The sequence below is a fragment of the Equus quagga genome, chromosome 11 (genome assembly GCF_021613505.1).
Source record: "Equus quagga isolate Etosha38 chromosome 11, UCLA_HA_Equagga_1.0, whole genome shotgun sequence".
Taxonomy (NCBI): Eukaryota; Metazoa; Chordata; class Mammalia; order Perissodactyla; family Equidae; genus Equus; species Equus quagga.
This window is the reverse complement of record NC_060277.1, coordinates 59,821,378-59,842,074: the sequence shown is the minus strand read 5'-3', so window position 1 is coordinate 59,842,074 and position 20,697 is coordinate 59,821,378. Positions and strand designations below refer to the sequence as shown.

At 42.0% G+C, this 20,697-nt stretch overlaps 1 protein-coding gene across 3 annotated transcripts in view; it reads right to left on the bottom strand.

Moving 5' to 3' along the window:
* Positions 1–19,997: 19,997 nt before the first annotated feature.
* The window catches only part of TEKT3 (tektin 3), a 41,172-nt gene continuing 40,472 nt past the window's right edge, over positions 19,998–20,697 (bottom strand). For all 3 annotated transcript variants that reach the window (XM_046674682.1, XM_046674684.1, XM_046674683.1), the window contains one exon: positions 19,998–20,320. In XM_046674682.1, coding sequence (XP_046530638.1) covers positions 20,104–20,320 — 217 coding nt within the window. In that variant the 3' untranslated portion in view covers positions 19,998–20,103. The remainder of the gene's footprint in view (positions 20,321–20,697) is intronic.

Below are 20,697 nucleotides of genomic sequence, written 5' to 3'. Positions count from 1 at the left end.
GACTGGTTTGTGGACAAGCCCCAGGGTTGTGACACCGGGCTCAATGGCTCCTCTCTTTGCCGCAAACTCCAGCCACAGGCCACTTAGGGTCTGAGTCTTAAGCCTGCTCTCAGCACCTGTGATCACATGGCTCCATGACGAAATGGTGGGGCTGTCCTGTATGGCTCCCCTCTGGATGCAAGAGGCAGGGAGAGGGTCCAAAGGCGTCGATCCCTGGACAGATCCTTTTATGAAAGGGATGGGCATTAGCATCTTAGAAAGCAAGTCATTTCTGTGTATCATGACCTAGCTTTATCTCAGTTTGTAAGTTTGGTTCCCTTTTCACCTCCTAAACTTTGCGAAAGCCTACTTTAAACGTGCTCTCTCAGCGATGCTGTAAGACATTGAAAGAAGTCACTTTCCAGACACGCTTATTGGTTTGCCAGGGCAGCCACGACAAAGCACCACAGGCTATGTGACTAGAACAACAGAACCTGATTTTCTCCCAGTTCTGGAGGCCAGACGTCTGAGATCAAGATGTCAGCAGGTTGGTTTCCTCTGAGGCCTCTCCGTGGCTCGTAGGTGGCTGTCTTCTCCCTGTATCTGCACAGGGTTCCCACTGAGTGTCTGTGTCTAAACATCCTCTTCCTCGGAAGACACCAGTCAAGGGTTAGGGCCCACCCTAATGACCTCATTTACCCTAATTATCTCTTTAAGGACTCTGCCTCCAAATACACCACATTCCGAGGTACTGGGCTTGAAGATGTGGACACGTGAATCTTAGGGGCACATAGTTCAGCACGTCACTCATCCCCACACAGAACAGTGTGCTGGGGGCTTTAAGGGGGGCTCTCCAAAGGGGAGAATAATTTGGGGGAAGAGAACCGCAACTTCAAGTCTGACCCCCCTCTCGCAGAATAGATTCTTCCTCCACTTGGAGATTCTGCGTTTCTTTTCTTTTTCTTAAATGAGAATTATATTTCTTTTCGGTCCACCTCCTAGCCAAATTCACTTTCTGCCAAACCTTATCCCACCCACCACTACTTCTACCACCCCCACCCCTCCCTCCTTCCGTAGACCCCACAACCACAGCCAAACACATCTTCCCAAAGCACAGCTCAACCCCAATATCTCCTCGTGAACTAGTCAAAGTTCAAAAGACTCTCCCATATGGCCCCAATATGCCTTTCCAGGCGTGTCCTCCCCCACTGCCCTCCTGAATACTTTGTTACAGCCAACTAGAAAGCTCACCCCCTTCTATACCTTTATTCGTACTATTCCCTTGCTGCTTCTGTCACAAGTCATCCTATTCATCTGTCACCACCTTTAAATTCCACCTCTTGTATTAAGCTTCTCCTGATCCCAAAAGCAAGAGCTCCTCCTCCCTTCCCCCTGCTATCTCTTACTTTGTGTTTCTTGAATGGCACTTATCCTTTATCTTCCTTGAACCACCTCCCACGAGGCCTTGAGCACAGGAGAAGCCCTGTTTCCTCTTCACATCACTGTGAAGTGCCCACTGCAGGAGCTGGCTTATAAGGACGCAATACAAGTTTCATTGGGTAGGGTTGCTGCCCTTTCTGTGTGAGCCCTGCCACCACCTTCATGTTCTTTACTGACACCACAATCTTCTGAGACGATGTCTTAGTTCGTTCAAGATTCTATGGCAGAATACCACTAACTGAATGGCTGTGAACAACAGGAATTTATTTATCACAGTTCTGGAGGCTAGAAGCCCAAGATAAAGGTGCCTCCAGATTTGGTGTCTGGTAAGAACCCACTTCCTGATTCATGGACAGACGTCTTTTTGCTGTGTCACCACGTGGTAGAAGGGGCAAGAGAGCTCTCTAGGGCCACTTTACAAAGACACTAATTCCATTCACGAGTCTCTGCCTCCCCAAATCCCCACCTCCTAATACCATCACCTTGGGGTTTAGGTTTCAGCATATGAATTTGAGGAATACACAAACAGTCAAACTGTGGCAGTCAATAAACACTAGTGCCTGATAGAAGGAACATTTTTTCTACTTTTTCATATTTTGGTTCATAGAAGAATGGACTTTTCACTCTCCTCCCTATAGAAGAGTGTTAAAGAGAACGCAGCTGGCCTTTCCCCACCCTCTTCCAGGATCCTTCCTTAGGAGGAAGGATGATCATTGATTCATCGAAATCTGAAATTTATTATGTCTACTAGTGGGCAGGGTCACTGGATTAAAGTCAGCGCTCATTTGCCACATTCTCTTTCTGGTATTTTCAGTGGTACCTAAAGCAAGCTAGCTATCCTCAATACTGTGGGAGAGTCAGTAGCTGAGTTGGGAACTCTCTTGAGGCCCTCTCTCTCTCTTTCCATTGCCATGTGAGAATGTAGATCCCCCAATTTCAATTCTGGGGTAAGAGTCAGGAAGTAAGACACCCCCATCTTGTCCCAAGCTTGAAAACTCTCCTCCAGGTACCTGCAGTTTGCATTCAGATATTGGGCTCTTAATTGGTATACCCAACATCCCACTGAAAAGGAATCATGAAAATGAAAATGCTTCTCTGGTGCTTATTGAGACCCATGTCAGGAGGAGGAGAGAATGGTCCTCTAAACCTATATTTATGCCATGATAACTAGTCAGAAGTTTAAAGGGAGGATCAATTAAATAATTGGGGCATCTCTTGCAATAAAGGGCAAAAAAAAAAAAAAAAATCAAAACCAAAACCAGTTGGGAGTACTGATAGTCTGATAGCATGGGTGAGGGCTGGGAAATCACATTCTCTGGAGATTACAAGCTTTGAAGTTTTCAGGTTGTTCCCCATTTTCTGAGAATCAAAGAAGTAAGATTTTCTACATTATCTGTCTCTGGGGATACAGAGGCCGCTTATATTGTCTTCACAAGTCACCCAAATAGAGGGTTTCCGGGACACATGAGCTCCCTCCCACCTGAATACTTCCCTCAGAAATAGTCTAAGCTTAATTTGCTAGTCAATTACCTTCTAGACCCACCCACTCAATGGAAAAACATTTCTTGTTGAAGATTGTAGAAGATTGGAAGGACTTTAAAGTCGACTTTTATTAAATATATCCATCCTGTACAATGAGGTCTACTTAATTCATTTAAGCACTTAGTTTTATTTTTCTGAAAATTATTCTTTTTAAAAAATTCATCCTTTGTTGTTGTTGTCATCACTATTCTGTTGTGTGAAATCCCTAGTTCACAAAAAAGAATCAATGACTCAAAAGTGGTTTGTTAAAGAATAAGAGGGTAATGAAAATAGTAATATAAACACTACAGCTGGAAATAACCTCATAAATATAAATAGAAAAGAGGACTCCAGTCTAGCTCAAATGTAGACTATGAATCTGCATGTGCCACAACAAGCGATAGGCAAGTCGACTTCCTGCAGACGACCCCAACTGGCGAGTTGAAGGGGAAGCCTGACAATTAATTTTTAAATTGGATTTCATGAACCAGGGAATTTGTTCCTATTCTGCAGTAATTTGTCTGTTTAGAAACTTTGTTAAAAAGGATTAAAAACATTTTGCATCATTTTCCAGCAGTGACCTTTTTAATAAACCCATTAAGAATACTTTTTCTAGAACAAGCACAAAATATTGCTTTTCAGTTTTAAAATGAATGTTTTTATCTAAGGAGTTTAAAACTTCAAAGCCAACATTCAAAGCCTTCTCAAAAGCATAAACAGATTTGAGTCAAAATATTTTCCCAAAGTTTGTAAAACCAATTTCATAGCTCTTGACACATTTATGCTCAGAGAGGCAGCTGAATGAGCATGTGGAAGTCATTAGTACTGTTCACTACCTATTTCCAGTTCTTTGCCTTCTGTGTGCATGACCGCATTACATCTCTCTGCTGCCTTTGAAGTTAGGCATGGCCACGTGACCTGCTTCAGGCAGAGAAATGAGAATGGAAAAACAACTTTAAGAGCCAGTGTGCAATTCCCCATGCTCTCTCTCCCTCTGCTGCTGTGACAACTGGTCAAGGTTCCAACAATGGCTGTTCCACCAGCATGGGTCCCAGAGTGAGGAGGACACACAGCAGGGCCTTTGACTCGCCTGCCCAGGACCTGAACTTTTGCTGGATGAGACTTGGGGGTCATTTCTTACTGCAGCATGACTTAGCCCATCCTGAGTGATACATGGTGATGGAATTCCTTAATCAGCAGACACAAGTAGAGTGAAGCAGAGTATTAGTAGCATATAGTATGGAAGAACAATGTCATGAGGGGTGGTAGTAAGGCTTATGTTTGTTTTTGGTTTGTGGTTGGATGAAACCACTGATGTACCAACTTTGAACTCACTCTTGGAATATCAGTGACATATAGTCAAGGATGAAGAGGCTGGTGACATTTTTCTGTTGGAAACTCGTAGTAAGGAGAAGAAGTGTTTATTTTTGTTAACAATTATTGTGTGAGTCATGGTGAGGATTGGAAAATGTGTGTTGGGATCACAGTGCGTGGAACACTGACGAAGTCAGCGCTGAGGAAGGGAGTCGCCATGAAAATAGGTGTTCCCAAACGTCCGTCTTCTCAGTACTCAACATCATGCACGCAAATCATGATGCAATAGCACAGGAAATACACTCAAATTGGAAATTAAAATCAAGCGGTGCCCATTTGGTATGTCTTTCCAGCACACAGTTTGAAGTATTGGCAGGAAGTGCAAGACTTTATTTTCCACACAGACTGTATTGGATAAAAGGCTCTCAAACGAATATTTGAAATTAGGAGTGAGTTTTTGGGTTTTTTTAAACCTTACTTCATGGCATTGATAATATCAGTTAAGGCTATCTCAGTGAGGTCAAGTGATGTGCCCATGTGGCATGTGGAATACCTTATTTGGCAATTTATGATGATTCTTAAAGAGATGAACATTTGGTGCAAATGACTTAATCACAAGGAATTTGACTCCTTCCCGATATTTGATGAATTTTTCAATTACTAGAAGAAGAGAAAGATGACATGTTTTTGGGTAGACAATATTTTAGAACTGTAACCAAATGATGCCACAGAATTTGAAAACTTTCAGAGCTCAATTTAACCAAAAAGTACGTTAGGAGCCATTCATCACTACCTCGCAGCTTTTGAGTTTACCATACACTGATTGTGTGTGATGTTTGAATAGATGCTGAGGATGGAAGGGCTCTCACCATAGCTATTTAGTTCTCCATCAGGTGCTTTGCTTTTAGTTTCATTGACCTATAACTGTGAGTTAGAATTTTATGCTTTTGAAATATTTAGATTACTATTAAATTTACCTACATTTTATTTTAGTACTTTGTTTTTATTTAAATCTACAATCATCTAGACTTTGTTAGTATAGCACATGAAATTACATTACAATTTTTTTCTCAATAGCCAATTATTGAAGAATCCATTCTTTCTGCCTCTATTATGAAGTGTTGATTTTATTAGATCCATATATGTGTGTATATATATATATATGTATGTGGACCTCTTTTTGGGCTTTCGATTTCATTGATCTGTCTGCCTATCCTAGTTTTAATTACTATAGTTTAAAAACACTGCTTCTGGAATAATAAACAAGTAACAATGACTGAAACGTTTTTAAAAATGATATTGGTAGAAGTCTTACCTTACAATAACTTTAAAATTGCTATCAAGAAATTCATCTATCACTATGAGATAATACATGCCATATGATTCTTCCAATATGTTTAATTTCTCCCTCTCTCCATCAGCATCGTTCTCTATGCTTTCAAAAGTGAACCAATTTTTTCTATCTGGAAGAAATTTGCATTGTCTTCTTTGTGTTCTTCCGGTTGGTGCATTTCTGTTCTTCCTTTCACTGGGGGTCAACCCCTGTTATCTGTGGAACATATTCCTCTTTCCCTTCCATCTCTGTGTTATCTGGCTGGCCTATGCTCCCCAAAGAGAACCATTAAAAGTTATCAGCGACCTCCTTCATGCCCTTCAAGTCTGTTTCTGATCTTCACCAGACTGCCTGGACTCATCTGCACGTTCTATGGCTACTGCCCTATTCTGGACCTCCTCTGACTTTTCTGGGGGCAACTTCTCTGCCTCCTCCCTTGCCTCCTTGTTCTTCCTGTACTTTCTGTACACACTTCTCTTCCAAGAATGGTTGGGTGGCCTTGCACACTTTACTTAACTTCATTCCTCCCAAACCCAAAGAACACGAAGTGGTTTAGTCCGTGAGGTTTAGCTCACATGCCTACGCTCATCAAGCACCAGTGGAATATTTCACAGCTCCGTCTACCATCAGTTAACATTTCCTGATCTGAAAATGAACTGCTCATCTTCCTCTGGACTCCCAGAACATTTCTTCTGCTTGACATTCCAATGCCACCATCGTCCAAGGCACCTCTGAGACATCTTCTGGGTGTGAGAGAAAGGAGCCCCTAAGTTACAAAACTTTGACACATGGTTTGAAGCCCTCCCCTCTTTCCACTCTAGCACCACCATGTGCTGCTTCTTCCTATTTCCTACCTCTTCAATAGCTTCCATTGAGAAGTTCATTAAAAGCTTCTCTGGCTTTCTGCTGTCAATGGATCAAATCCAGGTTTCTTAGCCTGGCACTCAGGACCACCAGAGTCAGTGCAAAAACTGTTGGTAGCACCTGCACCCACTGGAACCCTAATTAATATTTAGGTCAAAAGCATTTGGATTTCAATCTGAACTTGTTCTCTCATTAGTTGTGTGAGTTTGGGAAGGTTATTTACCTGATTCTCACCAAATCCAAGACCTTGGAGGGGCACAACCTGTGAGATTTACCAGCCTCTGTATGTCAAGCACTAAAGAACTTCAGTGATCAAGAGCCTTGCCTGTTGAGCACAGAGGCAGAACTTCACACATCTTGTTCAACAGCAGTCGTGTCACTGCTGGATGGCTACAGGTGAACACAGGGACCCTCCACTCCTTCTTTGTCACTCTAGGAGGTCCACATGAGGACTCTACCTTCTTCTTCTTTGCTCTTAGAGGTCAACAAAGTGATTCTGTCTTCCTATGGCTCACCCCTTTTTGACCCAATGGAGCTATTTTATTTCTTGGCACCCCCAAAATACTTACTACAGTCAATAGATGTTCTATAAAACTTTGCAAATAAATGGTTGTATGAGACCACACATTCTTACTATAGAGAAAAGATCACTGAGAGCCAGGATATCTGGGTCTATATCAAATTTCCCTGATTCTGGCTTTGTGACATTGAACAACTAAATAACTTTCTTGAGCTTTAGTGTCATAATGTTCATGCGGAGCTCTAGTCAGTGTTCAATAGCCACACGTGACTGGTTGCTACCATTTGGGACAGAGAAGATATGGAAGATTTTCATCATTGCAGAACGTTCTATTGGACAGCGCTGATAGATAAAAACTCCATGATAAGGGTGGTGTGGCTAGCAGTAATGTCATGAAATAGTATTTATGGGAAATGCCTAGAACAGAGGCTTCACTGACCACAGAAACACGGCCACATTAAGTGGAGTAGACAACCAAATGGGATGTACTACAGTGTATCCGAGGAGTTAGATTAGTGGAGATTCAAATAAACAACAGAAAAGCCTCATCATAATCATCTGGGAGTTATCTGGGCTCATTGAATGATAGGAAGGGAGAGGAAAAAGTAGCCCCACCCTATGTGAGTCTCTCTAGCATTAAGCCAAAGACATGAGGTAATTCCCAAAGATATTATAAGGCTCCAAATAGGAGATGGTGGTTTTTAGATCTTTAAGCTGCTTAATTGATTTAATAAATGGAACCTTGATTTGAAGAGGCAAAGGGAACTGCATGGTATTTAACTCAGAAAAAAAGACTGGGAGGAACTGTGTAAGAGATTACAGTTTTTCCCAACCAGGAGACTTTCTTAGATGACCCTCTTCTTAATGTCCCAGGGTCCTCTTCAATATACTTCCACAACATGTTGCTTTTAATAATACCCCTTGGCCAGATTTGGTTTCACCAGCGTACTATAAGTTCCTAAAGGGCAACAATCATGTCCACTCTTCCATTCTTCACATCACAACCAGAGTGGTAGCTTAGGAATTGAGATTATGTCCCTCCTTATCTGAAACCCTCCAATGGCTACATAGTACAGATGGGACCAAGATCAAACTCCCACAGCTGGGGCTGCCAACATACTTGGAGGAGCCCATTGCAAAATGAAAATGCAGGGCTCCTTGTTAAAAAATTATTAAGAATTTAAAGATGATGACCCCTAGAACATTAAACCAAGCATGAGCCCTTCTAGGCCCAGGGCCCTGAATAGCTGTACAGGTCTCATGCCCATGAAACCAGCCCTACCCATGTTTAACTCCTGTATATAGCTACTCAAATTTTCAGTCTTTTAAAATGCGATTTTCTTTACCAAGAATACCCTTAGGGGATTTCCCACCCCTGCCACATTCATACTGATTTCTTATCTTTCAGATAGTTGCTTAAATGTCACAACTTCAAGAAAGTCTTTAAAAGTCCAGTCCCTCTCAGAAATTCTCATAATTGACTTAGTTCTTTGTGTGACTATTTGATTGTCAGTGTAATCCACTGGACTGTAAGCTCCATGAGGGCTGAGACCATGTTTATTTTGTTTATCATATTAGATATGATGCAGAGTCAAATACAGCACTACCACACAGTATAAAATTCTGTTTAATGAGTGAGTGAATAAATGAATGAATTGCAATTTTCTGTATACTATGTCTTCAGAGAATTGATTGGTGGGAACAGGAGGAAGATGACTCTGGAGGAGAGCATTTCACAGTCCCCAGCCCAAATCTCAGTTCCTAGCATAGTTTCACCCCATAGAGTTTGCTCTGCTCTCCATCAGGGATTCAACTAGCCAGCAAGCAGAGAGACAGAGTAAAGCCAAGGTTTGGATTACTTAGGATTGAACCATCCTTCCATTCCTATTGGGTCTCAGTGTATTCTTCTCGCTTGCCACTGGATTTCACTTGTTTACATTTTGTTTAGGGATTTTTAATGGTTACATAAAATAATTAGTATATTTCTTAAAAACCTATGGGTTTTTAACTCCTGCTTTGAAGGACATAGTAAGTGCTTCCAAAAGGCCAAACAAAGCAGCCTTTACAATTACAAACATGAGACTGTCTCACCTAACTGATAATAGCACTTACCTCTGGGGAGAGAGAGGCTGGGACTGGGGAAAGGTCAAAGGAGGAGTTAGCCTCATCTGTAACGTTTCATTATTTTAAAAGAATAATGTGTTTCTATGTTATCATATAATGTTAAATAATATTAAAATATAAAATATAAGTCCTTTGCTTCATTGGCCTGGCCATACAAAATTTAAAACTCAAATCCTTAAAAAATAGGATGTCCTAGCCAAAAGAAAGTACAGATAGATAGTTTTAATGTTAAAAGTAAACAGCTGCCTTGATATATCAGTCACATAACTGACTTTACTGAGCTTTCATCATTGGATTGATTTTGTTGACAAGTTTAATTTTCTATGTGTTTTGATCTCTTTACTCAGCCAGTGTGATTTCAGTAACCCCAATCTGGTTTTCAAATTTTTATTTTGTGTTTCTGCATCCCCCAATTCCACTCTAACCATGCAGCCTTCTGTCAAGTCATGCAGGGAAAGGTGCCACCAAGTCCTTCAAAATGGCCAGTTTGGGATTGTATGAAGTCCTTCAACTCTGTGTAGCCTGCATGTGCCTTTCCCTCTGGTTGTCCTGTTGCCATCTCAAACTTAACATTAGAGAATGTCAAGCTCCTTTCATTTCTCATAAATAGAATTAATTTACATTATCACTCTACTTTTAGACACGGATGTAGGTGTATTGCACCCTGGGTTAGGTCCTATCTCTTGATTTCTAACAACTACATACTTTTAAAATTATTTTATATGTCTTAGCTCTCCTGAATGATCTTTGATCCAATCTCCCACTTTCTAATGGACTTTGTATAAGTGCAGTGAATTAAAACCACATAATGTTACCTGTCCCAATTGGTACATTCTTGCATTTCAGGAGTTGGTTCATCTCAGACCCAATGTGGCCATAAACACTATAATTTACAGTGTGAATATAATAAACCTAAGCTCCAGGTTAAATCTGTGTTCCCACCCCTTCCACCATTATTAAGTTGCTTTGTCAAATAAGCATCTGAAGATATATTATGATTTCAGTCTCGTCCCCCTTCATCTCCTCAAGCCTCCTGACTGACAAGGGTTTCAATAACCATGGCAGCAGGGCACAGAAGCTCCAGCTGCACAGGGCCACAGCTGAGCTCAGCAATAATTGGCCAGAGCAGAATAGTGGCTCCCTCCTTTAGACTGGGCATGCACACTTCAGTGTATTCCAGGCCTGCTCTCCAGCACCCCCACATTCTCTGTTGTTTCCCTGAAACAAAACCATTTATCCTGACGACTGCACTGCTGTTTTTCTTAGAGCAGAGGTTATACCAGGAAACTTAAATAAGCTTTACTTATGTCTCCTGGCTGGCCCCATAGGCATTTGAGTTTGCCACGCCAGCTCTAGAGCCATTGAGAGTTTTGACACTAAAGTGCCCTGGGTGGTTTTGGCTCTTGTGTAGACTTGGAAAGACCTGCACCTCTGGGCTGGTTCCTTCTGTGCTTGGAAGGCCTTGCCATGTCCTATTTCCAATCCTAAATAAATGCAAAAGATTTTATCTTAGCCTGCCATTTTAAGGATGGGGTGGGCACATCCCCAACTGCTTAGTCAGCACTACTGCTTGCATTCTGGGAAAGTAAGGAGTCTGAATTTCACAGTGGAAAACGGCCGTTCTCCCTTTAGTTCCTGCATTTGGCTGTTTCTTATGGCTGCTGTATTGGTCAGGAAAGGCTAGGCTAGGCTAGGCTGCGGTAACAAACAACCCAAAAGTGTCAGCGGCTTAAGAGCACACAAATATATTTCTTACTCATGTAATATGGCCATGGTGGACCAGCAGCTTGGTTATGTTTAGTGTGGTTGTACAAGGACTGTCTCAGGTCGCTGGTTGTCATGTGTGATGGTTAATTTTATGTGTCAACTTGACTGGGCTAAGAGATGCCCAGATAGCTGATAAAACATTTCTTCTGGGTGTCTGTGTGGGTCTGTGAGAGTCTTTCTGGAAGAGATTAGTATTTGAGTCAGCAGACTGAGTGAAGAAGATGGCCCTCACCAAAGTGGATGGGAATCATCCAATCCATTGAGAGTCTGAGGAGAACAAAAAGGCAGAGGAAGAGCAAATTCATTCCCCCTTTGCTTGAGCAGGGCCATCCATCTACTCCTGCCCTTGGACGCTGGTGCTCCTGGTTCTCTGGCCTTCAGACGTGGACGAGAACTTACACCAACAGGCCCCGGAATCCCGGCCTTTGGACTTGGACTGGGAATTACACCATCGGCTCCCCTGGTTCTCAGGCCTTTGCACTCAGACTGAATCACCACTCGCCTCCCTGGGTCTCCACCTTGCAGACGGCAGATCATGGGACTTCTTGGCCTCTGTAACGGTGTGAGCTAATTCCTATAATAAATCTCCCCATATATATACTTATATATATATGTCCTATTGGTTCTGTCTCTCTGGAGAACCCTGACTAGTACATCATGTCAAAAGGAAGAGAATTTTGGAGAGTTTCACACTGCCTGTTAAATACTGGAGCCTGAAGTGACTCACACTCCTTCTACTCATAACTCGTTGTCCAGAACTAGTCACATGGATCTATTCATCTACAGGGGGCCAGGGAGGTGGAAAGCTGGGAACAATTTGATGTATAGCACTAATGACTACCACCATCGGCTCCCAATGGCAAAGTTTAACTAATAAGGCAGCACTGTCCTCAATTCTTTTCCTGGTTATAGATTTGCTCCACATGCAGAGCAAACCATCATGTGGTTATCTCATTTCTGCATTGTTCCTGGTAGGTTTCCTCACCTCAAACTGATTTTGTATTTTACAGATAGCTCTATCTTAGCATAATTCATGCTAAAATTCTTACGGAAACTAACCATTTGTCTGTCTTCAAAACACTCCTCACATAGGTAGACTGAAAACAAACCAAATTGCTGTTTCATGTATAGCTCAGAAGCACACACCCAGTAAGAATGTAAATACCCTCATATTCTCTTCTGTAAAGCAGGGACAAAACTCCTACCAATAATCACTTTATCATGTTGACACTCTCAGATCAGTGTGATAGGAAAGTTTTAAGTGACCAAAAAAAAAAAAAAAATCAAAGTATTCTCTCCAGTATGTGTAATTTTGCCTTCAGCAAGTGGCTTCCTTTTTAAGTAACAGGCCTGATAATCTTTTTAAACAAGTGCATTCATTCAAAACCATTATAAATTTTGAATGAATGTAAAATTTTTAATTTTTGAATGTGATCTCTCTTCAAAAATAAGTCCAAACTCTTAATCATAGTGAGTTGCTTCAGACCAAACAATGTCTCACCCAAGTGCCATCTTTGCACAATCCTAGTTGGGATGGTGATTTGGCTCCCTCAGTACCTACTCAAACCTTCCGTGCTATGCCCTAAATATGCCCTACTATACTCTGGAAGCCAAAAGCTTTAAAAACACTACATTTCCCAGGCTTCTTGCAGCTCAGGTTTTGGGTGTGATTTGGGTTTTACTAGTCAGGTCGTACTTGTATGAGGCTTGACTTTGGAACTCACTTATGCGGGAAGAGGAAGGATGCGAGGTGTGAATTCTGCTTCTATGGATGACAGGAGTCGTGCTCCTGGAATTGGCAGCTGTGTTTACCATTTCCTGATTTAGCAGAGGTTACTTTCTGATCCCAATAGAAATAGTTCTGGATCTGATAGCAGTATAGTGGCTTCTCAACTCAATGGGAAATTTCCCGGTCCTGATAAAAGCATCTTCTTTGGTGGCCTAGTTTAGCAACGTGGTTTGGAAGTTACTCAGGAAGGTTAGCCAACCACTGTTTCCTCAGCTTAACCAGTGGCCCTAGAAACCATTTAGTACCCTCAATCCCTTTTGTCTAATCTTGCTAGAGGAGCTTCCCTTATCATGAAGCTGACCAATAGAGATGGTCATTATTTCACCACCAGTGGATCTTTCTGTTTCATCCCTGAGCCTGTGAGCTTTCCCCTCCGTAAGAGAAAACAGTATCCTCTTCTTCTTGAAGGTTGAACAATAAATACACCTCAAAATTTCTATCCTTTACGAAGGTACTCACTCATCCTGAGTACCAACCAAACAGAATTCAAACGACTCTTAAAATTCTCATTAGATAACTCTGTGTCTGTAGATTTGGGCTTTTCATCGACTCCTTGTCTCTATATTTCATAATTAGACTCCTTTCTACATTCCTAACACTGCTACTCCACAATGCTTAGTACTCATTTTATTAATACATTCTTGTGTATCCTGAGCTCTATATGAGCAAAGAAATATGTTGTGAGTTAAGGGTCTTAAAAATGGCAAGATGAGATTAAGAGAATCCAAATCAAGGTAAGAAAGGGAGGGACCCAGTTTTAAATTGTCTTTTCTCTCTAGAGGAAGTTAGCTATTTCTGTGGCTATAACTTTAGCTCAGATGATAATCCAAAATGCACATATACGGGAAAGAATCTGTTTTAATTAACTTGAGCCAAAATGCTGGTGTAAGTGTTCACTAAACACAATCACTTCCCATTTGGGACTGAATGCTCCTTAGGAGAAACCAGGCATGTGGAAAGCAATCCTGAAATCTATCAGTATCAATGGGTGTGGCCAAAAGGGTGCTAGAAGAGTTTGAATGAGGAACAATTATTTGATTTCTAGAATTGAGAGCCTTTTATTGAATTGTGGGAGATTTTTTCTTCTATCTGACAAAACAGAGTATACACTCAGATATTATCCTTAAATTCTACTTAAGGATGGAATCAGAGACATCTAGAGCTAGGACTTCGTGTTACTATGGTAAAATTAATTTATTGTGTTGATGATATTGATTGTTCAAAATAGTGTATCCTCACGAATGTCTGTTGGGAAAACTAACACGGTTTTAAAATAATTTTCTTTAAAAGAAAATGCAACTTTTGAGAATGGCCAATTCATTTTAAACAGCTTAGAAAGAGGCAATGTAGTAACAATGAAAGTCTGGAAGCAAACCTCTCTGACTCTGCAACTGACTAACGGTTTGACTTTGGATTATTTTACTTCTCTAAGTCTCAATTTCCTCCTTTTTTGAATGTAAATAATGAAATGTGTGCACCTTAGAGAATAGCTGTGATGATGACATAACATATGTAAAGTTCCTCTGCTCAGCAAAGGTTGACTAACATTATCATTAGATGCATCACCCTCAAGATGTGATCAATGACCTCGAAGTTAGATCCCACTCATGCTCTAATTTTACACAAATTTTCCAAAATTAAAAAATTTTTAAACACATCTGGGCTCAATTCTAAATCCATCCATGCAATCATTTTACACATTTTTGTTATTGTTGCTGAGAAGGAGAACCACTGCTTGGCATAGCCTCTTGGAGACCAATTAAAGTACAAAACGGTGGTTAGGAGCTCAGATCCTAGTGTCAGCTAAGGAGGCTGAACACTCACTCTGTCTCCCATGTTCTATCTGAGTAATCAGCTAGTTGCTCAGCCGCTGTGGGGTCACCTAAACTCTCTGAGTCTCCGTCTCCCATGTGCAACTAGCAACTCTAACTATCTCATGAGATTGTCATATTATACGATGGGAACACAGTAAGCACTCAACCAACATTAGATTCCCTTCTCCAGGTATTCGATGTCCGACAAGCCAGTGAAAACTTGTTTTGGTTGCCTATTGTTGCATAAAAAATTATCCCAAAACTTAGCAGTTTCAGACAACAATTTATCATTTCTTATGATTCCATGGGTCGATGGGCAGTTCTGTTTCACATGGCGTCGGCTGAGGCACTAGGAGAGCAAAGATTCCAGTGTCTCACATGGCTGCCAGTCAGTGCACTCTTGGCCTGAGAGCTTATCTGTGGCTGTTGGCTGGGGCCTCGGTTCTCTTCCACAAGAGCCTCTCCACACAGCTGCTTGGGCTTCCTCACAGCATGGCTGTCAGACTTCTTACATGGCAGCTAGCTTTCAAGAGCACAAAAGCAGAAGCTGCCAGGCCTTCTTAAGGCTGGAATTGGCACAGTGTTACAATGTATTCTGTTGGTTCTGGTGATCAGAGAGTCAGCCCACATGCAAGAGGGGGAGGGTGAAATTTTGCAAGGACGTGAATACTTGGAGGCACAGTTACTTCCCCTCAAGACCCTGAGAAATGTCTGTTACATCTACTGTTGTAAACTAGGAAAGTCGGTTGCTCCACACAGCACTATTTTAAAGTGTCAATGCCTCAATCTTCAGACTGTGGTGCAGCGGTGGGGGGTAGGGGTGCCTCTGGGGTCATGTCTGTGGCTCTGGCTTATAATTTTCCTCTCTGGTTGCTTGGCCTCATCTCTCTTAAAGAGCTTCTGTCTTTGCTACACACACTGAGTGGGCTAAGGTTGGGAGGTGAAACCCACCAGCTTGTCATAAATAAGTCAATGGATATCCCTCAATACACATATAGATTTTTGTTATCAGTAAATACATAGGTTTCCATAAAGAGCAGGTTCTCGGGCAAGCAAATCACTATTTGAGGGAGGTAGGGAAAGTGTCCTATGTCTGAGTGACTGAACGGCTCAAACACCCCAGATGAGAACTTTGAAACTTAGTCCAATGAAATCACTTCACTTTCCAGGGAGAAAAGAAAGCCATTGAGAAGTAAAGTAATTCTTATGGTTCCCATACACAATAGGATACCACTTAGAATAGCAGTGAACGGCTACTGCCCCCAAGGGGCTCCCTCCTTACTCTCCCATGAAGCCCCCAGAGTTGCTTTTCGGGTCATGGTGAGCTCTTTAGAAGGTCCTCACCAAAAAGAAAAATTTGGCAGCAGAAAGGGTCTCCTATGAGCTCCCAGCAAAATTAGCAAACAGCAAGGTCTTCAGGGAATGGGCTATAGATCACAAAAGGGAATGATGTTAAAAGATAAAGATGTGAGCTGAGGGAGAATTCAAATTGTTGAGAGCAGGGATGACAGTATTTGTGCTGCCACTGCTCCATCCTGGACTCTGCAGATTAGACTACCCTATCGGACCTCTAGATTCTTATCTGTCTAAGCTCAGACATGGTCTCAGAATCCTTCTCAACACTGCAAATAAGCACTACCAAGGGCAAGAGCTGGTCCTCAAGGTGAAATAAACTTTCCATCTCTGATGAAGAGTTTAAATATTGTCTCCTTTTCCCATGAATGCACAAATACGAATACAGGGTTCTGAAAACACCATCAGAGCGCTCTGCATAGAAGGCTGGTCTTCGAAATCGTGTCAGTGGTGAGTTCAGTGCTGATGGGAACAGTGTAAGGGCCAGGGCTGGAAGAGTGGAGACGGAAAGGGAAGACTGGGGCACAAAGATGAGCAGTAACCCCACCTCACTCTATGTGCTTTGGGTCCACCCTGCACACAAAGGGAAGGAATCCATTCCTGTATTCACTGCAAAACAAAAATTATAACCTAAAACCAGACCCCACCTCAGCTATTTCCGGCATGAACTCAGGACCCGAAAGTGCCAGTTGAGGTGTTTATGACAACACTCTCCAGAGACAAAAATGGAAATTACTAAAATTATAGGAGGCTCGGCTATTTAGGGGCAGTTACACACATTTCTAAATCTGAATGACGCTTGGGTAGGTGGAAGCCTTTGACATTCCAGCAGCTCTTCTTAAAGCCGCATAATATTAAACATAGCTTGGCCCTGAATATGTCAAGCTGGATCACGTGTTGCTATTTGCAGTCCTGTGATTCTTAAACAGGACCACTCTTTGTGAGTCTTGGCTGCTCGTGGATTTCAGCATTAGATATTTGCCCTCGTGAAGTAGCTCCAACATTTTAGACTAGAAACCAAATGTGTATTTGCGGAATTTGGCCTTGCCCACAGTTTACCAAAATAATAAGAAAACTAGCCTCTTCCTATGTCTTAACTACCTTTTCTTCCCATCACAATGTTGTAATGCAGGGAACATATGTCTAAGTAAAAGGACTCCACAAGCACACATTCCTCAAAAAAGATAAAAAAATTATAATTCATGGAAAAAGGCAGTAAGATTTCCCCCAAAACCTATAACAATCAAGAGACATGGAATTTACGTTTATTCTTACTTTGTCTAAAAATGATGACTATCGACAGTTGATTGCTCTAATTGCTGAGTGCTTTAGTGGCACTTATATATCTTTGTTTCCATTAGAAGCAAAGGGAGAATGACAAAACCTACAATTTGATCTCTAAAATGATATACTGAGACCACAAAAATAGCCCGAGCCCAAGCTTATCATGTTTATGTCAGCTCTGCCAGCATTTTGAGATGTTCTGTGAAGTTGACTAACCAAAGTCTGAAAAAGCTTTTAAGGAACAGAGAGAGAGGCAGAAATGGGGTTTGGGGTTAATGGACAGTGGTTAGGGCAGAGCAAGGAGAACGCAAGGATATGGAGGGAGGCGCTAATAGTAGAGGGGCGCACACAAGCAGGGGGAAATGCGAGAGAAAACCTTCCCCTCCAGTAATCTCATCTTCCCTTTCAGAGCTTCTAGATGAAAGGATTCAAAGCCGGCACGCTGTTTACATCCTATCGAATGAAATTACAGATGGGTAAATGTGAGCTAAGAAATCTTTAAAGGAATTAGGAGAAATTATAAGTAAATAATCTTGGGATGAGCAAGAGCTTTCCTGGTGTAACTCCAAAGGCATAAATCATAAAGGAAACATTTATACACTGCACCCTCCGTACATTGAAAACCATAAACAAAATGAAAAGGCAAGTGGCATATGAAGAATATGGGTTCAGTGCAAATGACGGAAGTATCATATGATTGATATACAGGGAACTCCAAAATAAATGAGAAAAAGGTAAACACTCAGGGGAAACAGGCAAATAACAAGGACAAGCAATTAACGGAAGAAATCCAAGGGCCCGGTGAACAGCGTTCCCCATCACCAGTTCCCAAAGAACAAGATGTTAAAGCAGGAAGACATTTTTATGCTATTAAAGAGTAAAACAAAGATAACAAAGGGTAATCAGAGGTGCAGAAAGACAGGCCTTCTCACAGGCTGTTGGCCGGAGTGAGAGTAACAAATTTTCAGGTGGGCGATTTGACAACACATTGTAAATGCCCTTTTAAAAATGTGCGTAAGTTCTGATCTAACGATTCCATATCCAGGAACTTATCTTAAGTAAAATATTAAAGACGTTTGCAAACATGTAGCTAACAAGATTAAATCACAGCTACATTGTTTACGACAGAGAAGAGTAAGGCACAATATAAATATCCAGTAATGGGAAATGGCTATAGAACATTCTAGAACCTCAATACAATGGAATATACAAAGCCATTAAAATGACATTTTGAGTGGCTGGCCCTGTGGCCAAGTGGTTAAGTTCACACGCTCCGCTTCAGCAGCCCGAGGTTCGCTGGTTTGGATCCTGGGCATTGACCTTCACACCGCTCATCAAGCCATGCTGTGGTGGCATCCCACATAGAAGAACCAGAATGACCTACAACTGGAATATACAACTATATACTAGGGCTTTGGGGAGGAAAAAAAAAAAAGAGGCAGATTGGCAACAGATGTTAGCTCAGGGCCAATCTGCCTCATCAAAAAAGCCTTAAAAAAAACGAAGTTGTGAAAAGATGTTTAACGACATGGAAAGTGTGCGTACTATCAAATGGAAAAAGTATAAATGAGTTGAGGTGATCAAGGCACTGAGAATGGTATCTGACACATAGTAAGTGATTTATGAGTGCTGGCTACTTTTTCAGAATAATTCTACTTTTGAAAGGAAAATACATAAATAGAGAAATAAAATCTACATATAGCAAAATATCTGGTTAGTCTAGAAATATGGAAGATTTTTATTTTCTTCTTTTGTCTGTCTGGATTTTCTGAAATTTCCACAAGCAATATTTACTGTTTTTAGAGACAGAAAGGGAAGGTTTTAAAAAAGGGCGTTGTGGATAAAAAGTTGATGACATGGAAATCCATTTGTAATACCTGAACAAGGGAGATTACAAACCAGCAGTGTGGTCCCAAATATATTAATGACGCATTCAAATATAAACACATTAAATATTGGTAAATAAATATAAACATTACATATTACCTATTTATATAAATAGACATACACGCATACAGTCACGGCAAAAGGATTGAAAGCATACACAGTAAAATGTTGACAGACCTCAGCGATTATTTCTGGGCGTTATGGTAATGTGTGCTTTCCATGAGTTGTATGTGTGTATTTTCTCTATTTTCCAAACTATGTGTCATGCAAATATTTTTTGTTTGTAATAAAGAAAAAGTTATTAAAAAAAAATAACCCCTGAGATACCCTAGGCCCTCCTAGAATTTAGGCAATGTCCCATTTCTCAGCCCATCTGGGGTCAGCGCCTCCACTCGCCGGAACCCCTCGGCACTCCGCCCACAGGTGAGGAGTTACCAGTCCTGCTGGCTTGTTCTATGTTTTGCACTTCCCCTTTCTTTGTTTCCACCGCCCTCTGTCCAATTCAAGTTTTCATTGCTCAGCCATTGCTTCCATAAGCCCATGTCCTTGCTCAGAGATGCCCACCAGCTCCCCTGACTCCCACTCCTGGAGCTGAAGGCCCCCCATTCTCCAGGCATCTCACTCAGTGTACTTCTTCCTATTCCCCCCTAGGAGTCACGGTCAAGCTGGTCTACTTACCACTGTTCCAAGTGCGCTCTATACTTGTCCACCTGTCTTTTTGCTCACACCACACCAACTGCCACAGAACCAGAGGCCTCTCTCCTTCTCCGTGCTTCTTTTGAGGCAGAGCTCAAAGCACACCCTGCTGTGACTCCTGCCCCACCGCCTCAGAGATCAGTTTCTCCTGTCCAGCCCAATCACGCTACACAGAGCATAACGCAAACAATCTTTTTCACCTTCCCTATTAGATTGATTATATTTCTTTAATTCTTCAAGTAGCCTAGAAGCCTAGCAAATAGTAGAGAATTAAGGCTTGGACACAAACAAAAGGCTTTCCAAGACAGGAGATCGGGACATTTCTATCAACACAGTCCTTTAATAGTGGCTATATCAGCACTCAGGGCTCCGGCTCGGCCTTTCCGGAGGAGTAACAACACCGCTCCTGGCGGGGCCCCTAACAGAAGCCCACCAGCCGGAGGGTGTTGGGGAAGCTCTTGCGCATGCTCATGCATTTTTCCTGGTCGATGTACAGGGAATTCGCTTTGACGGCCAGCTCATGCTCCAGGGTGGCTTTGGTGTGGACCAGCGACTGCAGGGTGTCCTCCGCGTCCTTCAGGCGCTGCTGCAGGGTCTGGATGGTGTCGTCCACCTCGTACACCTCGTTAACAAGGCTGCGTGAGGGAAGAAGCACCGGTTACGTTAGCAGAGGTCACACTCCCGAGGCTATTGGCTGAATGAGGGCGGGCGTGGTCACTGAATTCCTATTGGAGGTGTGGCCGCTGCACTGGGCGCACCTGGAGCCCCCAGCAGCATGCACGTCACAAGACCGTCAAACTACTTCATATTGCAAAGTTGCAAAGGAAGTAATACTTGTGCATGGTGCCATACTATACTTGTGCCATCCTAAGCACTTTACATGATCAGACAATTTAATCCTCATAACAACCCCATGAAGTAGAGACGATGATTATCCCCATTTTACAGATGAGGAAACTGAGGTACAAGGAGTTTAGGTAACTCTCCTTACAGTTTTGCATGGAACTACCCA